The sequence below is a fragment of the Lampetra planeri genome, chromosome 29 (genome assembly GCF_965212315.1).
Source record: "Lampetra planeri chromosome 29, kcLamPlan1.2.h2, whole genome shotgun sequence".
In the NCBI taxonomy this organism is placed as follows: domain Eukaryota; kingdom Metazoa; phylum Chordata; class Hyperoartia; order Petromyzontiformes; family Petromyzontidae; genus Lampetra; species Lampetra planeri.
In genome coordinates, this window is record NC_136135.1 from 9,128,485 (window position 1) to 9,153,741 (window position 25,257).

A 25,257-nucleotide genomic window follows, 5' to 3' on the forward strand; every position below is an offset into this window, starting at 1 on the left:
CACCAACCCTCACTGCCTCCACAGTGTTAGGTTCCAAGCACGTACCACCAGTGCTTTGCCGAATATCAATCGTTCGATATTGTAAAATTGAAGTACTTGGAGCTAAATAAGGTCAACTAAAGTGTAATTTTTTTTATTTTGGAAAAATCTCGCTATTAAGTTAAGACAATTAAGTTATCTCCACTTGAGAACCTGGTTTAATTTTGGTTGACTGCTCAATATCAAACTGCGGATCTCAGCAGTGTTATGTGTTCTGACATGCATCAAATCGCGAACATAAACCCAGCCAACGACGTGTTTAGAACGTTATCCACGGCGATTTGTGGAGCGGAACTTCGTGGATCCCATTATCCACAGGGTCATTCTCAGAGTTTTCACAAATCCTTTCTGTCCTGCAGATAATATGACTCAGAGGCAGGGCTTAATTTATCACTCGATATTCTCCAGAATGCTGCTACGCTTGGCTTTGGAGTAGGGGTTATTGGCATTGGCACTTCCGCTATAGTACAAGGCACGCCTATCCATTAAAATCCTACATTATTGTACAATATAATCCTATAATCACGTTCATAGTTATATCGGAATATCTGATACAATGATGTCGTTATCATGAGGACAATATGAGGTGAGATGGATGTGGCGTGCCAAAGTAACTCATGGAACGGCGTTCTAGACTGTTGTGGCTGCTAATGGGTACCACAGCTGCAGATAACGAGTACTCCAGTAGCATCATCGAATCTGGATTAGGAAGAAAAAAACAAACATGAATTACTTATCCATAATAGATCAAACTTCACTCTCTAAATCATGGCACTATAATTGTTAACTTAACAGTGGCTGCATTTTGGATTGTTCTGGCTGAAATTGAGCACTGGTCGTGCATGAACATCACTGTATTTATAAGCATGTCCTTTGAAGTGTCCCTTTTTAGCTTTATTGGCCATTTTCTTCCTTTGTAAATGTTTAATCAGTTAGCCAGATAATGATCATTTGTTTGAAGCCAACTGAGTCTCGCTATTTGAACACCAAAGTGATGTGTGTGTGTGTGCTGATATTTTTTTTTATTTTCCTTGTTTCATTTCAAATTGTGTGTACCTGATTTCCTGGTTTTTAGTCTGGAGAAGGCAAAGTGGAGCACAGTCCCCTTGCAACCCTGGCTCCCAGCTTTCTTCCGCGGGACCCTGCAGATATCTGGCACTCCACAAGACACGTTCGTACGGCTCGACGTAAGTTTATTCATCTCGCACGGCAAGAAGCGGGAGCGTAAACGTATAACGCTTTGGCCTCACTGGTGAGGCACACGCGCTTCAGAATGTAAGCAACGAAATGTCACCAAGTTGTTTCGCTAATGGGCAGTGAGTTGGCCAGAGCTTGAGAGCCCATGCTGATCGTGGGGAAGTTTTTTTTCTAAGTTTATGCTGAAGTATATTAGAATGAATGAATAACAACTAAAACCAAATTAGTGGTTGTCATGGATCGGCTAGCCCCCACCATAGGAAAGTGGACGTTTCCACCACTGGCTTCAGGGCTGTAAACGGGAGATTGAGCAGGAATTCACTTCGACTTTATCATGACAATGGTGATTCCTAATTTTCAAGAATGCTCACCACTGGGACATTTGACCAACTCTATGAGTGAGCATTTTACATATCGGAGGTAACGTTGGAACTTGGATATTCATTGACACTTTCCTGGACAATAAATGTTAAATTTTATGTGCTAATAACCTGAAAACCCTTGCCCAAAAGACTTTGGAAAAAATTGTGCTCCTATCCGCCTCTAAAAAAATATTGCGAGACCCCAGCACCTAATCCAATTGTGGGATTTTTTTACTTCAAAATGAAAGTACTGGACTGTGTTAATAAAAGACACGATTATTCTACCTCGCACAGCAGCAATTACATTCTCAGCTTCTTAAAAGGAACACCTTGTGCAAGGCACATAAAAGACAACATATCCACATGGCATAAGGAATGGCATCTGTGTGGCTGAACAGACAAGATTAGAGCAGATAGATGGTTTGAAAAATAATGAAAAGAATAGATAACAGGGAATATTTCCACTGAATTCTACACATCCTCGGGGGACATTGGGCCTGGATAGAGCTCAAGATAAAGAGTGCTCTCTGCATGTGTGTACGAGAACACACAACTGCGGTTATGATAAAGTGCGTAAGATGTGTGCCACATTCAATGACTATTTCAATTCATGCAATGTGTATGCAGTACTGAGATTTGTGTATACAGTCGGATTTATTTTATTTATATAAAAAAATTAATTAGATTTTTTTCCCTCTGTATTCAGTTTTTTTAAATAATTGTTCAATAGTTTACACAGTGCATACATTTTAATGTATACAATTAAATAGACATCCAGGGATATCTTTCGAAGCATAATTTAGCATTTTGTCACCGATTATATACGAACTAAATGGCAGCCCATTCTCTTGATGGGGTGAATCTAACCGATTCTTCCCACCATGACCACATAGACCCTACTCAACCCCCAAATGGGCCCACCCCTCTTCCTCTTGGTCACACAACTCACCATGCACCTGAACATCACCGTACACTCACCTGACAGTCACAAGTCATCTGTAACTCACCACCAACCAGACACTCGCACTCATTGCTTATCAGGCACTTTCCACTCGCCACTCGCCTGCAAATCACCTGACACCACTCACCAGACACTCACCATTCACCTGACCCTCATCGGACGCTCACTAGACACTCACCTTAAACTTCACACTTACTGGACCTGACCTTCACCATACATGGGACACCACTTTCCTATGACTGAAAAATGTAATGCCAGGTATAGTTGATGTGCGGTGTCACTCTACCCTGTGCATTGAAGTAGTTTGTGCAGCAGGTGGCACACTGCTCAATGCAATCAGCATTCTGTAACTTAAATTATACATAGGTCATAATCATTAGTATTGGTGTTTGCTGTCTCGCAGCCAGAATGGTCCCTCACTGGACTTTGAAAAACGAATAATACTCAAGTAAATGCTGTGCCTAGCTAATAGACAAATAGATGAACTCCCTTGTTAATATCCTTTTGCATTCATTTTGTAAGTCAGAGGCATCCTTTGGGAACTCAGTCAGGAGTCACATACGTGTAAGTTCCAGAATACTTTGGGTACCATTTCAATAGGCCTCGAATAATATGCAACTTTATATGCTGCCCCCTAGTTTTTCATAAAGAGTGGGGTGCCATTAGTGAGTCATGAAATTGCCTACGAATTATTTTAGCCCTGAGAGCCTGGGTGTGGTTGCCATCGTTACAACAAATTGAACAGTCCGCCTACGTCGATCAAGACCATGCATTGCTACTGTAATAGAGTTTAACATGATACCAACCAAAATCTCGGTACAAATAAATTCCTGCCACCCAAACACAGATGGCAAATTCCCAGATTGTCCAGGTCAAACCCGTACAGGTGGCAACCCCAATCCAGACTCGTCAGATTAATTGGACAACCAGTCCTTAGTTCAGCTGGGACTGGGTTCAAGACTGTTCTGGAAATTATTATGTGCCATGATTATTACGTGCCATATTTTATTGTCGTTATACTGCAGTGGTGTTTATAGGAATATTGGGTACAACTATGTATGATTGTTATGGATAGGGGTACCTTGCATTCTAGTAGTAGTATCTTGCGCCGATAACACTTCTTTTAAGCAAGCCAAACAGCGTTGCGGTGAATGGAGAGTGAGAAATGAAGCCCTGTAATATATATAATTCATGGTGCGGAATGAAATTTACTTTGCTTGTGAACCTGGTTTAAGCACAGCTGGCTGTGAGGGCTGTATAGCAGTGCTCTGACATGAACGTTGAGCTCTCTGAGCTAAACAAAATGCCCTGAATCACAGGGGCATTTAATTACAATACAGTTCAGTTTAGATGACACTTCCTATAACACTATCTGAAGATAAATGATTAATGTTAACAGAAAGAGGAAACGACCATCCGAGATGTTAGATGATGTGGAGAAGATGATGCGGCAAGCTCCTAGTATGTACCGAATGAGTGGGTGGGAGATGAGGAAATGCTATTTTGAATCGTAAGGAATGGTCGTGATTAATGTCACCGCTTCTCATTACAGCAAAAGCTCTGTTATCCGGCAATCCATGGGGAATGGAGGGTGTTGGTTAATCAAATATGCCGGTATCTGGAGTTATACTTTTGGTTCACCAAATGTACCAAGTACATCAAACTTTCAAGAAAGAAACTAAGCCTGCATTTTTAACTATGATATGAGAAATAACGTAGTGTTTTTTTTTTTTACAGAAGTACTCGCCAGTCAGTTGTAGAGCATTCTAAGTTGATTGTAGAGAACCAGTGGGGCCGTTTAGATTACGGTATACGGTAGTACTGTATGTACAGGCTTCCGCGAGCACCACCACTCGGTAACGTCTTGAAGCTCCCATAAACAACGGGTCTATGAGAAGCACATGGCAAGATGCAGTATGGCTGTCAAGAAGTTCCCGGATTCGTGAACGAAGATTTGTATTCCCGCCTTTGACAGATGCTGGTTAATAGAGCATTCTGGATGGTAAAGTGCCGGATAACAGAGCTTTTTCTGTATGTATATGTGAACATTAATTAAAAAAAATTATATTCTATGGTTCTTTCGGTAAAGTCGCATAGATAGAAAAAACAGTAGCAATTAAATAATACAAATAAAAATGAAAATAAAGTGAATAAAAGATAATAAAAAGTATCACGACGTTTCGATCGCAACACGAGCAATCGTCATCAGGAGAAAAAGGAGGGGGAAAGCTGCTGAGGCAGGCTGTTTATAAAGGTTTAGAGATGGGCGGGGCAGCTAATGTTAATGTAGGAGAGGTCTCCGACACCGGCAGTAGGTCTACACCAATCAAAGAATTGCACTTCACTCCACACACCCACACCGCTGACGGTGGAGGTGGACAAGAAAACACAAATCAAGTCATGACTCAAGTGGTTGATGACATCTTTCCAATGGTTGCGGAGTTTTAAACCGTCTTCTCGGTTGAAATTGTGTATGTGTCTGTATATATGGATGGCTTCGTGAACTAATCTTTGTTGATAGCCAGTCGGCTTGCAAAGTACCATCATCTTAGAGAAATCAATTTCACGTGAGCCAGCCACATTAAAGTAATGATCAGCCACGGCAGAAGTATTGGTCCTGCCGTGTTTCAGATCTGCCTTATGTTCACAAACACGGTCCGAGACATGTCGCTTGGTTTCCCCAATGTAACTGCTGCTGCAGATACAGCTTAGTTTGTAGACGCCGGGATATTGCATGTCAGGAATCTTGTCCTTCACAGATGGGATCAGGTCACGAATTTTATGCACTGTGTTAAATCGGACCTTGATCTTGTGTTTGTTAAAGTATTTGGAAATATTTTTGGTTATCCCTGCTATGTAAGGTAGGGTGATGGTTTTGATTGAATCTTCAGATGGCTCCTTCCTCGCGGTTGGGGTGATGGCTTTGCGGATTGTGTAGTCAGAATATCCATTCGCCTTGAGAGCCTTGTGTACGTGTTTGAGTTCACTGGTCAGGTGCTCATGGTCGGAGATTCATTGAGCTCTGGTGTAGCGTTTTGATGCGGGAATTCTTCTGGGATGGATAGTGGTGGGAATCAGGTTTTAGGTAGGCGTCAGTATGGGTTACTTTCCTATAGACAGAGTGGCTCATTGAGCCATCTGGTCTCCTTTTGATTAAGACATCCAAGAAGGGTAGCATGCCATCCGTTTCTACCTCCATGGTGAATTTGATTGCTGCAGAGAATATAAGCCGGGTCTCCCAGAGGGGCCGACGTTTTTGTTCATCCTGAAGAAACCTTCGTCTACGTTCTCTGAGTCTCCAACACGTGGACCTGGACCCTAGCTGTGGTCCCAGTCCGTATTAGCTAGTTACATTGTAATTAGTGTAGTTCGCCTGGTCGTCACCACCATAGGTTGTTATTCTGTTAAGGGGCAGTTACCCCGTGTGTTGGTGTTAAATAAATGTGTTGCCTCCAAGAGTACGTCTGCGATCAGTTGAACTCATCTGCTATTTAAAAAGAGGTTATTATACGATGGGATAAAACAATGTCCTTTTTTATTAGATGACCCAATTATGCTGGGTGAGATCTGAACACAAAACTTCAAGTGAGCGGAGTAAACACATGCAAATCTGTCTTCCTTCTTATAACATTTATTGACTCAAATGCTTTTTGTTGCGAGTTTGCATGCCCTGCCCTCCATCATTGTTTTTGTAATTAGGTGCTTGAAATTTAGTTTACAATTAAATTATAGTTTTTCCAAGGACAAAAGTGTATAAATCAGTGACGTTAATTTTGGAGTAAATTATTCTCTGTGAATTAATGTTGTTAATTGTGCAGTTTGCACCTTTATTTTAAAAAAATGTGTTGCATATACACATTTATATATATATCCAAATTCGTGTTTTTTGTCTTTAAACATACTTTCCACTTAAAGATTTTTCCCAATGGCGTGAAGAAGTAATTTATATTTCAACACGGTGGTAATTATTGAAGTCATTAAACAATGGTGCATTCTATGCAATTACCTGGATTACATTTTTGCTGACATAGTGTTTTGTACTTCAAAAACAATATCAATTTAATTAATGAAAATTAATGGGTAGGGTGAGAAGTGGTTTAGAGATGCCCCTACCAAGTGTTTGGTTATACATGTGTAGTAAATTCAACTTAGTCGCACACGTACTTTTATGAGGCGACACATTTATTAATACCAACACATTAACACAAAATGGGTAACTGCCCCTTTACCAGATAATAACCTGTGGTGGTGAATACCAGGCGAACTACACTAGTTACACTGGGAGTAGTTACAACGGATATGACTCCGGCTTGGGTCCTCGTCCACGTGTTGGTGACTTCTTCTTGGAGGTAGAACGTAGATTTTCAGATGACAACAGCAACGCTGAACCCCGGTCCCTCTCGGGGACCCGGTTTATATGCTCACTGGCCGTGGCTGGCTCCGCCCTTGGCCACGACCACCTTCTCATACCCTCCAGCCGGATCTCGCCCTGGCACGTGACCACCCCCAGCCCCCACTTGGGGCCCCTGTGTAGATCTTACTCGTGACGTGCCTTCCAGGGTCAAGCAGATTGCCATGGCCTGGGGTAACCTCATTCCATGGCTGACACTCTCACACCCCATCCTCTAGGGGTCGGCACTGCACGCCACGCATGGTGCCACTCAGCGCTATGACTCAGCGCTCACCTAGCCCCCACTAGGGCTGGTACTACACCCACATATACAGGGTATCCGCGATGGCAATGCATCGCATGACGTGAAGGTTTTGCCTTTGTAGTGAGGATTGTAAGTTGACGCTGAGGAAGGGGGAGGAGGTGCCTCGCCCCCCCATGTGGAGTGACGTCACCCGCTAATTATTATTAATGGGGGGGGGGGGGTCCATTGGAGGATGTCACCTGCTCATGACTATTAATGAGGAGGCTGGCCGACGTGGAGTGACGTCATGCGCGGGACACACAGGCATTCTTGGATCATTATAGGAGTAAATGATATTGGGCAGGTAAAACAATAAGCTGATGGAACAAACATAGTTAAATAATATGTGAAGACACAACATTTCATTCTCCTTCTCATTGCTCTTACCCACAATGCTCCACAACACGTAATCCATTTGTGTACGATACTGCACAGGGTCCCATATTTTATATGAAATGCTAGTGCCAATGACGTCTGGTAATATATCAACATGTATTTAACAAGCCTGAGTCTGCTCATGAGACCAACGTGACTTTACCGAAAGAACCAAGAAAAGAACCCTGCAGTCACGAAAGCTTTAAATCGGAATATGTTTGCATTCTTTCAAACCATACAGAGCCAGCTGTGTTCATCAGAAGTGCATGACCGTATGCTGCACATGCAATGCTATAATTATTGGGAAAACTTGAATGGGATGTTTGGGAACTTCTTTAGTACCGTACGTAGGCAACCGTGATAATCGAAGGTACGGGGGAAGGACAACAAACTAAACAAAAACATCAGTTAAAAATAAATTCGTTTTCAATCTCGATTTTAAAAAAGGCAGTACAGTACAGTCATTGCTTAAGAACCAAATAAAGTATTTTTTTGCTGCTGGCATTAGAAAGCTTGTGGGCTGCTTGGACAAGTGCATTTTAATACAATGTTTTTGTAGACACTTAGTCTGTGATGTGTTTTTATGAAATAAATGTCCCTTTTTGAAAAACCCTCAGATATGTTAATGTGAGTCGGCATGCAATGGGTTTATTTACTAAACTAAACTATTTTTTATTTTACCAGGTAAGGCCCACTGAGCTACAGTGAGGGAAAAAGTATTTGATCCCCTGCTGATTTTGTACGTTTGCCCACTGACAAAGAAATGATCAGTCTATAATTTTAATGGTACGTTTATTTGAACAGTGAGAGACAGAATAACAACAACAAAATCCAGAAAAACACATGTCAAAAATGTTATAAATTGATTTGCATTTTATTGAGGGAAATAAGTATTTAACCCCCTCTCAGTCAGAAAGATTTCTGGCTCCCAGGTGTCTTTTATACAGGTAACGAGCTGAGATTAGGAGCACACTTAAAGGGAGTGCTCCTAATCTCAGCTTGTTACCTGTATAAAAGACACCTGTTCACAGAAGCAATCAATCAATCAGATTCCTAACTCTCCACCATGGCCAAGACCAAAGAGCTCTCCAAGGATGTCAGGGACAAGATTGTAGACCTTACACAAGGCTGGGATGGGCTACAAGACCATCGCCAAGCAGCTTGGTGAGACGGTGACAACAGTTGGTGCGATTATTCGCAAATGGAAGAAACACAAAAAACTGTCAATCTCCCTCGGCCTGGGGCCCCATGCAATATCTCACCTCGTAGAGTTGCAATGATCATGAGAACGATGAGGAATCAGCCCAGAACTACACGGGAGGATCTTGTCAATGATCTCAAGGCAGCAGTTGGTAACAACTACGCCGTGAAGGACTGAAATCCTGCAGCGCCCGCAAGGTCCCCCAGCTGAAGAAAGCACATATTCATGCCCGTCTGAAGTTTGCCAATGAACAACTGAATGATTCAGAGGACAACTGGGTGAAAGTGTTGTGGTCAGATGAGACCAAAATGGAGCTCTTTGGCATAAACTCAACTCGACGTGTTTGGAGGAGGAGGAATGCTGCCTTTGACCCCAAGAACACCATCCCCACTGTCAAACATGGATGTGGAAACATTATGCTTTGGGGGTGTTTTTCTGCTAAGGGGACAGGACAACTTCACCGCATCAAAGGGACGATGGACGGGGCCATGTACCGTCAAATCTTGGGTGAAAACCTCTTTCCCTCAGCCAGGGCATTGAAAATGGGTCGTGGATGGGTATTCCCGCATGACAATGACGCAAGACACACGGCCAAGGCAACATAGGAGTGGCTCAAGAAGAAGCACATTAAGGTCCTGGAGTGGCCTAGCCAGTCTCCAGACCTTAATCCCATAGAAAATCTGTGGAGCGAGCTGAAGGTTCGAGTTGCCAAACGTCAGCCTCGAAACCTTAATGACTTGGAGAAGATCTGCAAAGAGGAGTGGGACAAAATCCCTCCTGAGATGTGTGAAAATCTGGTGGCCAACTACAAGAAACGTCTGACCTCTGTGATTGCCAACAAGAGTTTTGCCACCAAGTACTAAGTCATGTTTTGCAGAGGGGTCAAATACTTATTTCCCTCATTAAAATGCAAATTAATTTATACCATTTTTGACATGCGTTTTTCTGGATTTTGTTGTTATTATTCTGTCTCTCACTGTTCAAATAAACCTACCATTAAAATTATAAACTGATCATTTCTTTGTCAGTGGGCAAACGTACAAAATCAGCAGGGGATCAAATACTTTTTTCCATCACTGTATATAGCTCTTTTTCAGGAGCGACCTGACCACAAATGATAGCGCAACGAAATGGCTTACCATGTAGAAATTTATATCAGTTAAATACTCTAAACGCATGGTTCTAAATGTGGAGGGAAAAACCGGAAGACCCGGATAAAAATCTACGCGACCACAGGGAGAATATGCAAACTCCAAATATACAGACGTCAGGGTCGGGATCGAACCATGACATCCTGTATACCAGGTGAGGTAGTTAATATCTCCCAACGTGGTGGCAGTAATCAACATATTCTACAATGGACCGATTGGCTCAGGTTTAATTCCCGGACATACACAACATCAGCAACAGAAACCTGAATCTGGACCTGGCCTGCCATTAGGTTGACTGAGTCTAAAGTGAATACCTGGGAGTGGTGCATACAAATCTGAAATGGGGAGACAAAGGCAACCAGGTGTGTGATCAGGTTTCTCTCCCTTATGAATACAGAAGAGTGTCTCTTTATGCCTCTACAGAATAAGGCTAGGTCGCCCCTGTGTGTGATAAACATAACCTCCTGAGCTCTTAAGTCATTCTGTTATGCCAGTTCAAACAAGATGATTGTAGGAGACGCTCTGTGTGTTGACCTTGGTTTGAATGAGTGCATGTTACAATCTGTCCAGATAAAAGGTGGGCTGCAGTGTTCCTTGTAAAGATATTTGTTTGTATATGTACAATTCATGCCTCTGGAGTGCATTCTGAGATGAATAGAAATTCAAAATTTTGACCTCGGCCCAAATGACTTCCCAGTGGTAATACTGGTAAAAAAAGAGAGTGGTAATATACCAGGAAATGTGTATGTGTGTACATACACGCATGTGTATGTGTACACACATACACATACAAATGCAGCCGTGTAGTGGGCAACATGAGTGTAGTGGTTATCCCACTGTGCTATGCACCCGGTGACCCGAGTTCTAATCCCGCTCACGACCACCAACACCAGTGGCGATTATCTTAACCCATCCCAGGCCTCCCCTAGGTCGACTCAGCCTCAAATGAGTACCTGGTGTAGTGTGTAAACATGGCCACTTGGGAGACAAAGCCGGCCGGGTGTGTCATGCCAGCCTTGATCAGTGCTTTCTAAAAGCACTTGCCCCAAAAGTCTGTTCAGGCTATAAAGGGCATCTTTGTCTTTGTATGCACACATGGTGGTTAGTGCACTCTGCTACAAACATATCGGAAGGGGTCCTAGGGCTGCTGTAGGTCAACTTGGCCTTGAATAAATACCTGGTGCAGTGGGTAATCATCATCACCACGGCACACCACCCCTGCGATGTAATGATGTCTCCTGATTCCGTGAAACAGATTCGGATTGTTATTTTAGTTCTTTATAAGAATAGATTTTTCACAAATTAACACTGACATTTGAATTGCTTCAGGATGACCACACATCCCTTATCTTTCTCTGAAAATCTTGAGACCGCAATGGAGGCTGCGTAAACAGAGAAAGGATCGAGTGGACGGCTGGAACAGATTAAATTGTAAAATAATTATTAAACGACTGTCAAGCTTGTGCCATTGAAAGTGCCTTTAGAACATGTAATATACACGTTTGAGAACAAACACAAGTTCTTGCAAATAGCATACTGCACGATTAGACATGTATTCATCACCAACGAATAATGATGAATTCCCGGGTGCTGTAGATGCACATATGCCACAATTGGAATAGCGTGTGTCTTTGCATGGCTCTTTAACCACATGGTGTCGGGAAGCAGATGTGGTTGGGTCAGTTCTTACTCCCCATTGCCTGGATAATGATATAAACCATCAGCCCATCTGCTTGTCTATTAATATCTATTCTGAATACTGAGCTGGCTTTATAATAAAATAATGACCAGGCTGAGTTTTATTTTAATCTAATAATCAACTTTCTGACTCTGGGATGCTTGAAGTACATATCTTCGTTGTGGGAGACCTTGGGAAATACATGGGTTCAAGCAGTTTTCATCAAAACATGTGAATAATTTTCGAGCCAGTTATGTTTTGAAAGTGGTCTCATACTTAACGGACAAAAGGTACTGCTCTCCTTCGGTTGTCTTGAGCCAGGAGTGGAAATTCTACATTTTAATGGCAGAAGCAAGTATATCTACACTCCAACCACTGTAAACTCTCACCAAGTGGTCAAACATAGTCAGTTAGTGCCAATGTTACCAACGCGAGAGAAGTGGTGATGATGATGAGTCTGTACAGACTCCGATTTCTACTTGACATCCTGTGATATTTTACGTCAATTCTTGAAATGCTGTTGTGGGAAAGAGGCTTGTAATCTTGAATAGTCATTTATCAAAGTTATTCCAAAAGAATTAACAAAAAAACAAGTGACGTTTTTGTTAGTTGTTTTATCCATTGTGTAATAGAAACATAGCACGTGGTTTTGCATTTTAAATTGTACCCTAACCATGCCTAAATACTGTGATTTAATTTGTGTTCTTGCGCTCTTACTATGAATATGTTTTACAGCTTTCATGTGTATGCATGCATATGTTTCGTTTTTTCAGTGGTAAGACCAACGCTGCTCGGTCATGATTGGCCTTGCTTAAATTGAAACACATTGCATGCAGGCACCATAAAAAATGTACACCTCTAGAACATTCGCGTGACCCAAAATGTAAAAACCAATGTCTTTGCTGATGTTCAGAACTGGACACGTGGTTCGTGCGTGTAATACGTTGAAAAGTCATAGATTTCTGGCTTTCAAGTGAGTACTGAGCCAGAAGTGCAAATTCCATTCTGCTATTGCAGGGGGAGTATATATAAAGGATAGCCACTGTTAACCTCCTCGCAATAATTTTATTGACGGCCGAGGAACGATGGGCTGAGGTTAACCGCGAACCAACATTTGAACTCGCAGCCTTCCGATCGTGAGCCGCTCACTCCTCCGCTGAGCCACCTGACCGGGTCCAATGCACGGAGTGCAATGCCGTAGCTCTGTTGGATATGCGCGTTAGCATACCCAACTTCATACAACAGGAGTTGAGACCTCGGTGCAGATAATTGCCTAAGCCCTGACTCTTTATACAATTCATCTGCAGGCCGTAAGGTGAGCTATGAAGCAAAATTGCACAGTGACCCTGGCTGCTCCAATGTGCTATTGCACAGAATGCCTTCAATCAGCTTTGCTTTACTTGCTTTGTTGAAATGTGATTTGTAATTAAACCTCGGGCTTTTTGGGGTTTTTCTTCCAATTTAAGTGTGTTATAAAAAGAGATGAAATTAACACTTCAAAAATTTGTAATTGTTGATGTCAAAGAATGAAATGAATGTTGACACGGTCTGATGAGAAGTAATTTAGTGTACATTTAGAGTGTATTAATAGCTAGTTGCTTTTGAAGCTCATATATATGTGTGTGTAGTGAGAACACAGAAATCACCCGATTTCATCAGATCTCAGAAGCTGAGCAGAGTGCTTGGATGAGCAACCAGCATGCGTAAACCAGGTGTTGTCTTCTGCGGGGCTATGCTATAAGCAGAGACGTTGATCGTCAAGATGTATTGTACACCAATGCCTATAACACCCTGCCTTCGCCAACTCACACTGACCGGCATGGGTGAAGCGTGGTCAAACAACCCCACAACGCCACTGCACGGTGAGGGTGGCATCTTTGTGGATTGACAAAAATGGCTGAAAATTCAAGTACGCCCAAAAATGTACTCTCTAAGATTGGGATATCAAAGGCATTCTCAAACGTGTCGTTTAATTGCATTATCGGTGTCAAAATGACTTAAATACGATGAAAATGTGTCCAAAATTTATAAACGTATAAAAAAAATCGCCCTGCTATTGGAGAGCATCACCGACGTTTAGCCAAAAGCTGTAGATTCAACAGCAAATTCTATCCACATTCAAGACTGTAAATCATGAGCCTCAATTGCCCCTAAGAGACCATTAAAGGAGACTTTGCATTTAAATTATGTACGTAATTAGGAGTGGTGGTATAGTGGTTATCACAGTGAGCTCTGCTCCTGTGACCTGTGTTCAATATCTGGATATGTTATGGGCCATAACATCAGTGGCAATGAACTAAGCCGACATGTTCCATCGGTCGATTCATCCCAAAATGAGTTTTGTGGTCCGTATTGGCATTGGCAAGACAAAGGTAGGATGGTGGCTACATTCTAATAATAATGTACAGCCATTTGTAAATGCAATGCTGGAGGAAAGTCTCCCCATCTCGTGTTGGTCACAGTTGTTTGGCCAGTGTGAGTTGTTGGTTCATGGATAGCCAGCACTGGATCAGACATCACTTGCCACTTGTTAGTGGTGGGAACCAAACTCAGGTTGCTAGGATATTAGTATAATGCATTGCACTAACCACTCTGTTACTGATTCACGCCAGGGAATTATATGAGAGGGCATTAAATGGTCACTTTATAGCAGATGGCACACTGGTAATTTCCCACTAAAATGTCTATGTATCCTTTGGGATTAAACTATTACCGACCATAAAAATTGCTCAGTGGTGAGGTTCCTGACAATTGTTATTTTGATGCCCAAATGATAATAAAAAAGATCCCTATTCAGTCTTATGGAGCACAAGGAGGAATGTGCTGTTAGTGAGCACCTATGAGGAGCAGGCATTCCACATGGGGGGTTGTGTGGCCAATACCATTTCCAGCTGCCTTTGTCTCTCTGGTGCAGATGTTTATACACAATACTAGATTCTAAAGATGTACTCTCGACTTTCGGTTAAATTTGAAAAATCTCAAAATCAGGCCTAAATACGAAATTTCAGATGTTGTGGTTAGTTTTTTTAAATGATCCTAAAACCGGAAGTTATGTCTTTTATGACATTACTTTTGTGCTTTTCCTGACAAATTGGTGTAATGTGGCACTGCCTTTAGCATGACGACGCTTTCTTTAATCACATAATATTTGCGATCAATAACAGATAAGAAATAGTCTTGAACAATTCAAAAAGCGTTTTTTCAGCCAAATCTCATCCTTATTCAGTACTCATTTAACGAGGAGTTGACCTCGGGAAAGCTCCAGGACAGAAACAGATAGCACATTGAACTGCTGTGCATGGCCAAGGGTTCATAGCACAGTGTTTACCGCCGCTACATCCCTGACACCATCGTAATCAGCCGTGACCTATCCACAGCTGCATTAAGCCTTCTTCATCATGACGTAATCATTTATCACGGTCTTACGAGAGCAGCTGGGACTCAGCCCAGCTGGTGAGCGTCAACCTTCGTGACGATTAACATGCTTCAGTGAAACGTCGCATATCCGACCTACTGGGAACTGAGATATAGGCGGATATTTGACTGTCAGATGTGCCAAATTGTACATTGGTCTCGGTTATATGTTTTCATTGTGATTCTGGTAGATTCAGCCTGGCTTATGCATCAATGCCAATTCCAGCCACTAGATCAGCATGGCCATTGAAACTTAAGGGCCCAAAGCCTCATTTCACCACGATTCCGGCACTTCGTTGACGCTCAATGAGAGGAACTGTGGGGCCCGGCCATCCCGGTGAAATCTACGTTAAAACGTACAGAATAGCCTTTCGAAATAGACACGAGCAAGCCAGAATTCAGGGTAGGCCAATAAAGCTTCTGGTAAAAAAACAATATCTGGCCGAAATACTGTTTAAGGCACTTTTTAAGCTTCACATGGCATTATGTGGTCTTTCCACAACAGTGACTACAGGAAGTAGTGTTCAGACCGATGAGACTACTGGCCATACCACTGGGACCTCTGAGACCACCACTTCAGAATCAGAATCTTTTTCAGAACTTTTATATGTCCTGGAGAATTCTGATGAGCTGTGCAGTTGTTTTTCACAGATGTCCAGTAGGACTTGGTCTGCTGATACGACCAAATGATATGCTCACTCACGTGACATATATACACAGTTGCTTACGAGTGCATGTATGCGTATGCGCACGCTACAATGCTCTCTCATGTATTTGAATGGAGATATTTTCTTTGTAACAATCAATACAAAAATCCCAATTCCTGCTGGAACCATTCAGGGTGTGTTTGTAGGAATCAAATGTGATTCCTGCGAGAATCTCCCAGCTCTGATGTCAGCATACGGTGTGTGAATGTAGGAATTTGAGAAAGGTGTTGTATTTGTCAACGGCAAAAACCTCGGTAGATACTGGATTCTGGGACCCCAGAAAACACTATACCTTCCTGCTCCATGGCTCAAGGAGGGTGACAATAAGGTTTGTGAGAATTACCCCAACACACACATACATGCAATGCATCATAATAATCAGCCATGGGAGGTCCACTGCTAGATGAAGGCCTCAAGTGGCCTCCAACTCTCACAATCCTGCCATGTAATAATCTATGTACTAACTGTACATGAACTGATTTAATCTCTCCATCTCCTCTGTGGCCATACTCAGACGCATTCCATTGCTTGGCTGCCAATTCATTATTGTTCTTGACCATGGTCATTGCCCCTTCTATCCGTGACATTTACTTGCGTATATGTTCTTTCATACACGTGCTCCTCTTTAGGAATTCTCAGTGCATTTCTGGACACTTATTTTCCCACTTTTCAGTTTTTTGTTTCGTTAATGACCTTGTTTCTGCACCATATATCATAACACCACTTGTAATCAGTATCTGCGATAATCTAGGCTCTGGTATATCATTGTGCTCATGCCATCTCATAATTTGTACGCCATTGGCTTACCGTGTGTGGACAGGGTGAATCTGAACCGTAACCCTCGCAAGCATAAATGGAAATGAGTGTTCATTTAAGAATGTTATTTAATATTAATGTGCATTGCATGCTTGCTGCGAAGTCAGCAAATGTTGGACCAGTATGCGAGCGCTATAAATGTCAGGTCACCTGACCTTTATTTGCATGTGTGTATGCTTAATGTGCACAATGTGAATTTATAAGTGAAATATGTATGCATAAAAAATGTCAGTGGGGAAGAAATTCCATATTTCCATGGCAGGAGCTTGTGTTACCATGGGAAAATCATTGTGGACTTGATGTAAAGTAATGATCATTTTACGGACCTCGGAGAGAAGATGGGCTGAGGTGATACCAGACCGGGATTTGAACTCATAACGTTCCCATTGGAAGAACTCCAACTATAGCACCATGTGGCTAGACATTTTTTGTGCATAAAATATAAAAAAAACTTTATATATCATAGGAATTGTTCGTGACTAAAAAAGCTCGTGGTCATAAATAGTCACTCCAGTCACTCACTGATGAATGTTTTATCCTATACACACAAGCTGTGTATGATAGCTAAGACTTCCTGTATTGTTATTTCTCCATCTAGAGTACCAACTACAAAATGTGGACTATGGAGTCAGTGGTGAATTTATCCTTCGTCCAAATGATGCATACATTTGTGTTGCAGATTGTGCTGTTCGAAGAATCCAAAGGTGGCGGTGCCATCTCATTTGTGAATGAACCAGAGTTGGGGAAACCAGTAGAAACTTAAAGTTTACTTGGTGTTTACTGAACATAAGTCTGAATTCCAAGGCTTGACTGAAGAAAAGTTTAGAATTTGTTGGCAAGGTTAATTGCCATGGCATATGCTGTTGTGGAAGGTGCAGTTTCAAGTCTATGTACATTTTGGGTAGAACCATCCAGTTGGACGTTTAATCTCATTTGCAAAATATGTCCATTCTCTACTGAAGAAGATTTTCTCAAATAAACGCGATTAATGTAAAATTTGGCACGCCTTTGGAAAATAAAGGGCACCTAATTGATTCATGAATCAATTATGATTGACCTCATAATTGATTCATCATATATTTCACGGCACAGAACGGTAACCTGATGATGTTCACCGGTGTTGCTAATGAGCCTTTTTGTGGAATTTTATGGTTTAACCCGTGGATTTTGTTACAACTCGCTGGGAATGAATGTTACACACGAGGCTAACTTCGACTGCCAGTTGACGACACTTGCACTGGCACAAAACACGAAAACAAAGTGTACGCTGTTGTACCAAGTGCTCGTTTTTGGCCATACACAGAGTGCTACGGTGTAACACCGCGAACATTGCAGATTAAGCACTTGTGTTGATGCTTCAAATCAGATTTGGTAAAAGGCTTCATAACGAAATTAACGACAATACCGCGTAATTCATGATGGCCACATCGGTAAACATTTACCATATCCATTTGTGCTGCAGTTTTACAGCACTGCTTTTGTTACTAAATCAAGGCAGTAGATGTCACCACTGTATTGGATACATTCCCGTTATAGACGTTGCTGCAGGAGACTAGGATTTATGCTCACGATAACTTCAATATGGGGTTTTGTTTTGACCGCTTAATCATGCGTTTATTTTTTTGGTTTTTAATTACTTTGAAATTTAAAATGATTTTTGTTGTGGATTTGTTGTAGTGTTCATAGTGATAATAATATGGAGACAGGCATTATGCACTGTACCATGTATTCAAATGAGTGGACTTTTAGTGTTTAAATGTCTACAGTTTGTATTTTTCATTTTAAATGGGTGCTGGCTGGATACTATTTTTCTTACTGAAGCTTAATTCTTATTATTGGTAATGAATATTTTTATTGCACATTGCTGTGGCATTAGTAAAATTTACGGGGTTTTTTGCACTTGGTTGTGTAAATGCACTCTTAAGACTAAATGCACATATTGTCAAACATGTTTATTATATAAAAAAAAATTAAAATCACCAAATCAGTCTGTGTAATTGTTTCTCTACACAACAAGTGTTGAGCTGCAATGTAAAGCCAATTCCTTGAACGATATGGAATGATCACAGGTTCAACTCACACCACCAAGACCTCTCTTCTCATTTTTTTGGCACGAAGACTTCAGATAAGATTAATGCTTTTGTCAAACCGTAATTGCAAATATGGCAGCTGTGGTTCGACCTCAGCACTACATATTAAAGGAAGTTGGCTGCTGGTTCATTGCGGTTTTTAGTTACAATATGAGGGCACCTGAGGTGGATCTGCTGCTTGCGGGACTAATGGCACCATTTGGGTCGCAGGGATGGTGCAGTGGTAACACGTGGGCCTTGCGGCAAGAATGTTCTGGCTTTGGGTTCGGCCACCTTTCTGCGTGAAGATTGATGGCTCTCTACACGGGTTTCCTCCCATAGCGAAAACAATAAACACGCAATGCCACTGGCGTTGCCCAAATATCCCAATGTAAAAAAAAAACTGCATTTTACATAATTGGGATTACACACAGCGGATATCGACCCCTACTGCAAAAAAACTTGGCTGGACCCTCCTGACAAATAGACGCGAGTCTGTCAGGCTTCCTGGGTAAAACAAGCGTAATAATCACGAGTACTCAGCCAGCGTCTCTGGCAGCCTGTGTTCATGCCCCTGGGGTACCAGCAGAGGCGAAAATGAGTATCCTTTGATGTCTGCAAGCCAGAGTCACCAATCGTTGCACGGCACAACATTGGTTTCCCTCATGATTAAGTACACGTGCAGCCTTTTAGCAATCCACTGCTGGATGAGGGCCTCCCTACCACACCTTGACCATACTTCACCCTGCTGGTCAGCGCTAGTTGGAAGTGGGGAGCGTCATCATGGAAGTGTAGAAGCACAATCCAATAACTGATTTTACTCCACAGCCGTTAGCTAACCACCACGTAGCCAGATACCCTATAACAACTTGCCTGTGTTTTAATGCTTAATGGTGGGCATCCATTCGATCACTATTCAGGTTCAAACATGTCTATCTTCCAAGAGCTGATAAGAGCAGGTGCATTCCGGATAATTTGGCCATAGGCTTATGACTATCTTCACCTATTATGAAATAGTGTACTCCTCGGGAGCAAATGGTGTCAAACATGAAATGGAATGCACGATTAATTAATCACCGTATAATTTTTACGCAGGAAGTAGTACCTTTCTACCGAGAAAGGAGAAGACATTTGTTGAATGTGACACTGGGAAAGGTCTTTGGCGTTTCAACCCGAGAGCATTTTATTATCACAATTGACAATCATGTTTATACGACTGCTTAAAAGATCTCGTCAAGTATGTGGGCCTGGTTTTGACAGACCATTTTGTGAACTTGACTGCAGATGAATATAAAGTGGAGTAGATACAGTGAATGTAATTATAATCTTTATGCGAGTGCTTTTGAGATGCATCATTACAGTGTTTATTACCTAGAGGAAGCCATCGTACAAAGCTATTATACTACGATGTATTTTTAAAGTAAAAATAGTCCCAAGTGTTTTCCTGCTCAAATAAGACATGGGTTGGCAGTCGTCTCTATTGGTGCTGCTGAGGCAGTGGTTAGCGCTTCATATTGCCATGGGAGGGGGCAGTCTCTGTATAGGACTAATGGTGGCGTCCTTCGGCAAGTCATAGACCCCAGATAGAAGCTGGGCAGAAATGGATATTATCGTTTTTGTACGTAGTTCTTTGGGCTTTCACATCCACACACAACAGCCATATTACTACTCTTCATTTATGTAATGGCACTGGAAACTCAAGAACCAAGACTAGTAAAAGGATGAGCGGTACACACTAAAAGCATCAAAACATTCTCGCTCCCACGGCGCAAGTTTGTTTTTTGAGAGAGCGTAACCTGACGTGGAGGTCAAGCCGAATGGTTGAAGGGAATGACTGGTTGCTTGTGATTGTTCTACAGAGAATCATATTAAGATGGCCCAGTTACAATATATTTCACACCACGATGCGTTTGTGTGGGTTGTCCTACTTATTCAAAAATGTCTAGCCATCATGAGAGAGTAGGCCAAAAATGCCCTCTGGGTGAGCTCTCTCTGGTGGAGGCTCTTCTGGCAGCAGTGGCGTGAGAAGGATATTGCAGGGCTACGCTTTTAACTTTATTTTGCTTGTCTCCTCCCCTTCCTCCGATCCCAGAGAGCACTGAGTTTGGGCTTCTGTCCGCAAAATTTCTGTACACCCTCCCATCCTTTGTTAGGGTTCGTGCCCTTTAACGGGCTCTTGTCAAATCAAATCTAACAAAAGAGGTGTGTGGGTTAGATCGCGTATCACCATCACGTTACGCGATCTAACCCAAAATCATCTTTTATTATATGGATAATATCTTGGACGCGAAAGCCTACCACGTGTTGGACGTGTTGAAATATGTTTTCACCATCGCCATTGAACTATCATTGAGATATCGAGATAATGTTTGTTCATCGATCGAACTCGAAATCCAAAAGTGTGACAAGGATGCGCCCCCTGCGTGCACAGTCACCTGTCCACATTGGTGAGGGTGGAACAAAATGTGCCACTCAAAGCTACTCGTGAGAAACAAACTAAAGCTAAAGAAACGGAGCACAGCTACAACCACACCTCTGGTTGAATCCGGAGTATTGTTTGATTGGAAGTGAGGCGAGTGCTGGCTTACAGATCTGTAATTTGACTGCTTTTTTATATATATATTGGACCCCTGAGCACTTTGCAGACCTGTTGACCTTTCACAGATCCCTGTAATGTGGCTGTGGTTCCCTCTGTGTCTGAAGATCCGTGTGGTTGAGAATTCCTGCATTACGCTCGGTAGTCACCTTAATGCAGTCATGGCAGGTTCATCCCTTAGTTATCTCCTTCGGCAAGGCCACGTGAGAATAATGCTCGCTTCTCATACTAGATTTCCGATCTCTTCTTCAGTGTATAGGTGCAATTTTCACAACCAATGTATTCGCCCACAGTGTCGACTGCTCCTTTAGTTGCAAACATGTTAATTGATTGCGCTGTTAATGCTATACATGTTTATTTAGCATATGAACACTTCCTAACCTTAGCCACAGTCTCTTATAATTCACTTTCAGAGGTCACACATTAAGCAAGGTGGATCAGTTCCCTTACAGAACAAATTACTTTGCGGCGGTAAACAGTTGTAAATGGTTTTGAAAATGCGACATGCTGATAACATGCTGCTCGGGTGAAAATTTAACTTTTGCAGGCTTCACGTAACCTGAATGTAAAGATTTGTTTATATGAATCATGTCTTCATATAAATGCATTGGTGTATGCGGTATATGTCGTTTGTTGTGGAGAGCAGTCGGCACAGTGGTTAGCGCTGCAAAGTCCGGCGATCCGAGCGCGATTCCCGCTCACGATTGATGATAGTGGCGAATATCTGAATAGGTCCGGGACCTCCACTAGATCGACTCGGCCTTGAATGAATAGCTGGTGTTGTGTGTAACCATCAGCTCCTGGGAGACGAAGTGGTAAAGTTGAAGGCGCTACGAGGAGGGATCCTCGTTTTGTTGTACATTTACATTTTACATTTAGGAATGACTCGCATGACTAAATACGTATTAAGACTTGATTTACAATCGATTTACCTTTGCAATGATTGTTGCATAGTTCATCATTGGCCTCCAAGCAATTAGGCCTGCCTGCGTAGACAATGCAGGAACAAGGACCCAAATTGATTAATTAGGGCTATTGTCACATCAATCATCGTTACATCAATCAAGCCTGTTATTCTAGAGTGTTGGGTGTGATGCGACATAATTATACGTCCGTTGGAAAGGAAGTTGTATTCTTATATAGTTTCAGTCACAATTGGTCGTATCCAAGCAGCCAAATTGATAGCTTACTCATGTGGTGCCATATTCTCCAGATAATAAGATGCTCCGGAAAGACTAACGCACACCAAACTTGCGCCCGTCGTCAATATTTATTACAATCTGGCCACATATCTGCCAGATTATAAGATAGGCACCCAACTTTAGCTTTACATTACATGTACATGTACTGGGGAAAAGTGTCATAATCCCGAGAAGACGGTATCCCCTGAAAATATGTTATTTAAGCTCATTGAGGTTTGTATTTTGACCTTAGAGAAAAATTACTTTTATCTATCTACACTTTCATTAACAAATACGGCACGCTGCCTAAATTTACAACTGCAATAAAAAAAATCTATCTTACGACTAATTGATTCATCTTTTCCCATTACGCTTGGAAGTCGAGATTTAATGCAATAGAGTGCAAGGATGAGCAAAAACATGCATTTATTCCCCTTCCATAATGCGTGTGTCTTTTTTTTTTAGACGTGGCGTTATCGCCTTGAAGACCAAGGCAAGAGTTGTGTGTGACGTAGTGATTGGTTGGCGAGGTCATGTAGCCCGCATGCCCAGCCACCGCATGGCTACACAGATTTTGGTCGGCCGGATAGAGGGGGCTAAACGGGCGCGGCACGGGTTAGAGAAGCAATAGAGTGGTGTGGTACAAGACGATGTGGAGCTGAGTGGACTTGCAGATGACTGGTACCAGCGGTGTCAAGATCGGCCTCTGAAGGAGGTTCGTTAAGGACGCTGCTACTGGGCAGTTGGAGGCAGTTGCCCTCCAGCAACAATGGAGGGCAGAGGAGAGACACTCACAACAACGAGCGGAGTATCGGGCAGATAAAACACAGCTGTATCTGCGGCAGCAGTTACACATATACGGATGGATGGATGAATTGCAACAATTCTTCAAATTGTCACCGTACTACTTTCCTGAAAATAAAATATATTTTATTCCACATCCTCCCTTACATCGCACATTGCGCAGCACATTTGTCAATAACACTATGGCTTTAAAAGAGATGAAAAATAATAGGAGACGGTTTGAGCAATGTTCCTTCTTCATAGCACTTGACAAACCTCACTGGCTGTTAAGTTACTGAACATCTGTGACTACTGGATATCTGTGAAAAAAGTTTTATAGCTCATTTGGTTCCTCCAGTATAAATACATATTCTGATTCTGAAGCTGGTTTGAAACAGTTGCTGTCCACTCTAGGGCAGATGTTTACTTTCTGTATAATATGTAATACATATTCTTTTTCGGGTTAGATCGCGTAAATATAAATGTGCCGTTTAAACCGCCACTACCCGACACAGCCAATTAGTAAGGTTTGTCACGTGAACAAAACATGCCAATTCGTTATTAGTACAGCACACCGGTGCGTTGGAGAGGAAACCAACAACATTTACAATTCGAGTACCACATTTATTATGGATAATATTGGTCGCGAAAACCGACGTGGTTGAGTATAATAGTTATATTATTAAAGCTAGACTACAAGCAATTCAAGTATTCGAGGTCTTTACGAAGGACAGCGAATATATTACGTATAATTTCTATAGACTGTCATGAAAGGCATTATATTCCTGATAAATTCATTTTTGTCATTCCTTTTATTATCGTTAAAGCAGGAAAATGAATATAACCTAGATAGCATGGCCACCTTGCGTCTAATTCGGTTATATAAAAAAAGATGGCTTGCTATTCCAATACCTCGTCATAAAATAATTAGTATATGTTGTTGTTTTAAAATGTTTAAGATATAGTGTCAAGGCTCCACGTTTTTTTTTATTTTCACAAGGATGCCCATCCTCCCACAAGGGAAATTGGTTATATTTCAGAACGAGGTAAGTGGAATTGGTCCATGCCCAATGACCTTATTGATTTGTGGAGGGATTTTTTAAAGCAGGGATATGTAGGTTAACAAACTGTTGATTGTATTCCACCTTGAGACTTGCTCACGGCTGTTTTGGAACATTGGTTTGTGGTGAGTGGTTAAAAAAAGGTGATCAATTAAATGCTTTTTTCCCTTTATTTCTCCAACACTGACACGTAAAAACAGCACATGCCAATCTGGGTACTTGTATTAAAACGTATGAAATTAAATACAATAGAGGTTAGTCAGTTTAACACGTAGGCTTTCGCGACCAATATCATCCATAAGAGGTTTTGGGGTTAGAGAGCGTAAATATATAAATGTGTCGTTGAAACCCTCCTCCACCCGACACAGCCAACTAGTAAGGGTTGTCATGTAAACAGAACATGCCAAAAATTCACTAGTACAGAACACCGGTGTTAGAGAGCCAAGCCACAACATTTACAAACTGAGTACGACGTTTCGCCAGTAATTACAACTAGCTTCATCAGGCATCAGCCAGATTTGTGAAGTCTTACTGTTTCGTTCCTTACATAGAGGCGTAGATGTGTTGACCACGCTTCTGCACTCTTGCACATGTGGGGGGGGGGGGGGGATTACTGAGGCAACGTACATTATGCCTGTGCATTATGCGAGCCCTTTGAATATGTCCTTCCTGTCTATTGTGTTTATTAAAATAGCCCTACCAACGATAATCCCTATTGAAGCACGCTGCCCTTTGTAGGCATACTACTGGCCAAGACTAATTAGAGAATCTATCGAAATTAAAATAAATCAAAAAAACTTTAACCGTTCGGATAGTTACCGTCTTAGTGCTGCGTGGAAGCGAATAATCAAATAATACATTATTTAAATGCGTGCCTACAAAGGACAGCGTACCTCAATAGGGATTACCGTTGGTAGGGTTTTAACGACACATTTATATATTTACGCGATCTAACCCGAAAACCTCTATTAT

At 41.9% G+C, this 25,257-nt stretch overlaps 1 protein-coding gene across 5 annotated transcripts in view; it reads left to right on the forward strand.

The window, feature by feature from the left end:
• The window catches only part of GLB1L2 (galactosidase beta 1 like 2), a 67,015-nt gene extending 48,441 nt beyond the window's left edge, over window positions 1–18,574 (forward strand). For all 5 annotated transcript variants that reach the window (XM_078608244.1, XM_078608241.1, XM_078608240.1 and 2 more), the window contains 3 exons: window positions 1,115–1,226; window positions 15,991–16,107; window positions 17,275–18,574. In XM_078608244.1, the coding sequence (XP_078464370.1) occupies window positions 1,115–1,226; window positions 15,991–16,107; window positions 17,275–17,358 (313 nt within the window). In that variant the 3' untranslated portion in view covers window positions 17,359–18,574. The remainder of the gene's footprint in view (window positions 1–1,114; window positions 1,227–15,990; window positions 16,108–17,274) is intronic.
• The last annotated feature ends 6,683 nt before the right edge of the window (window positions 18,575–25,257 follow it).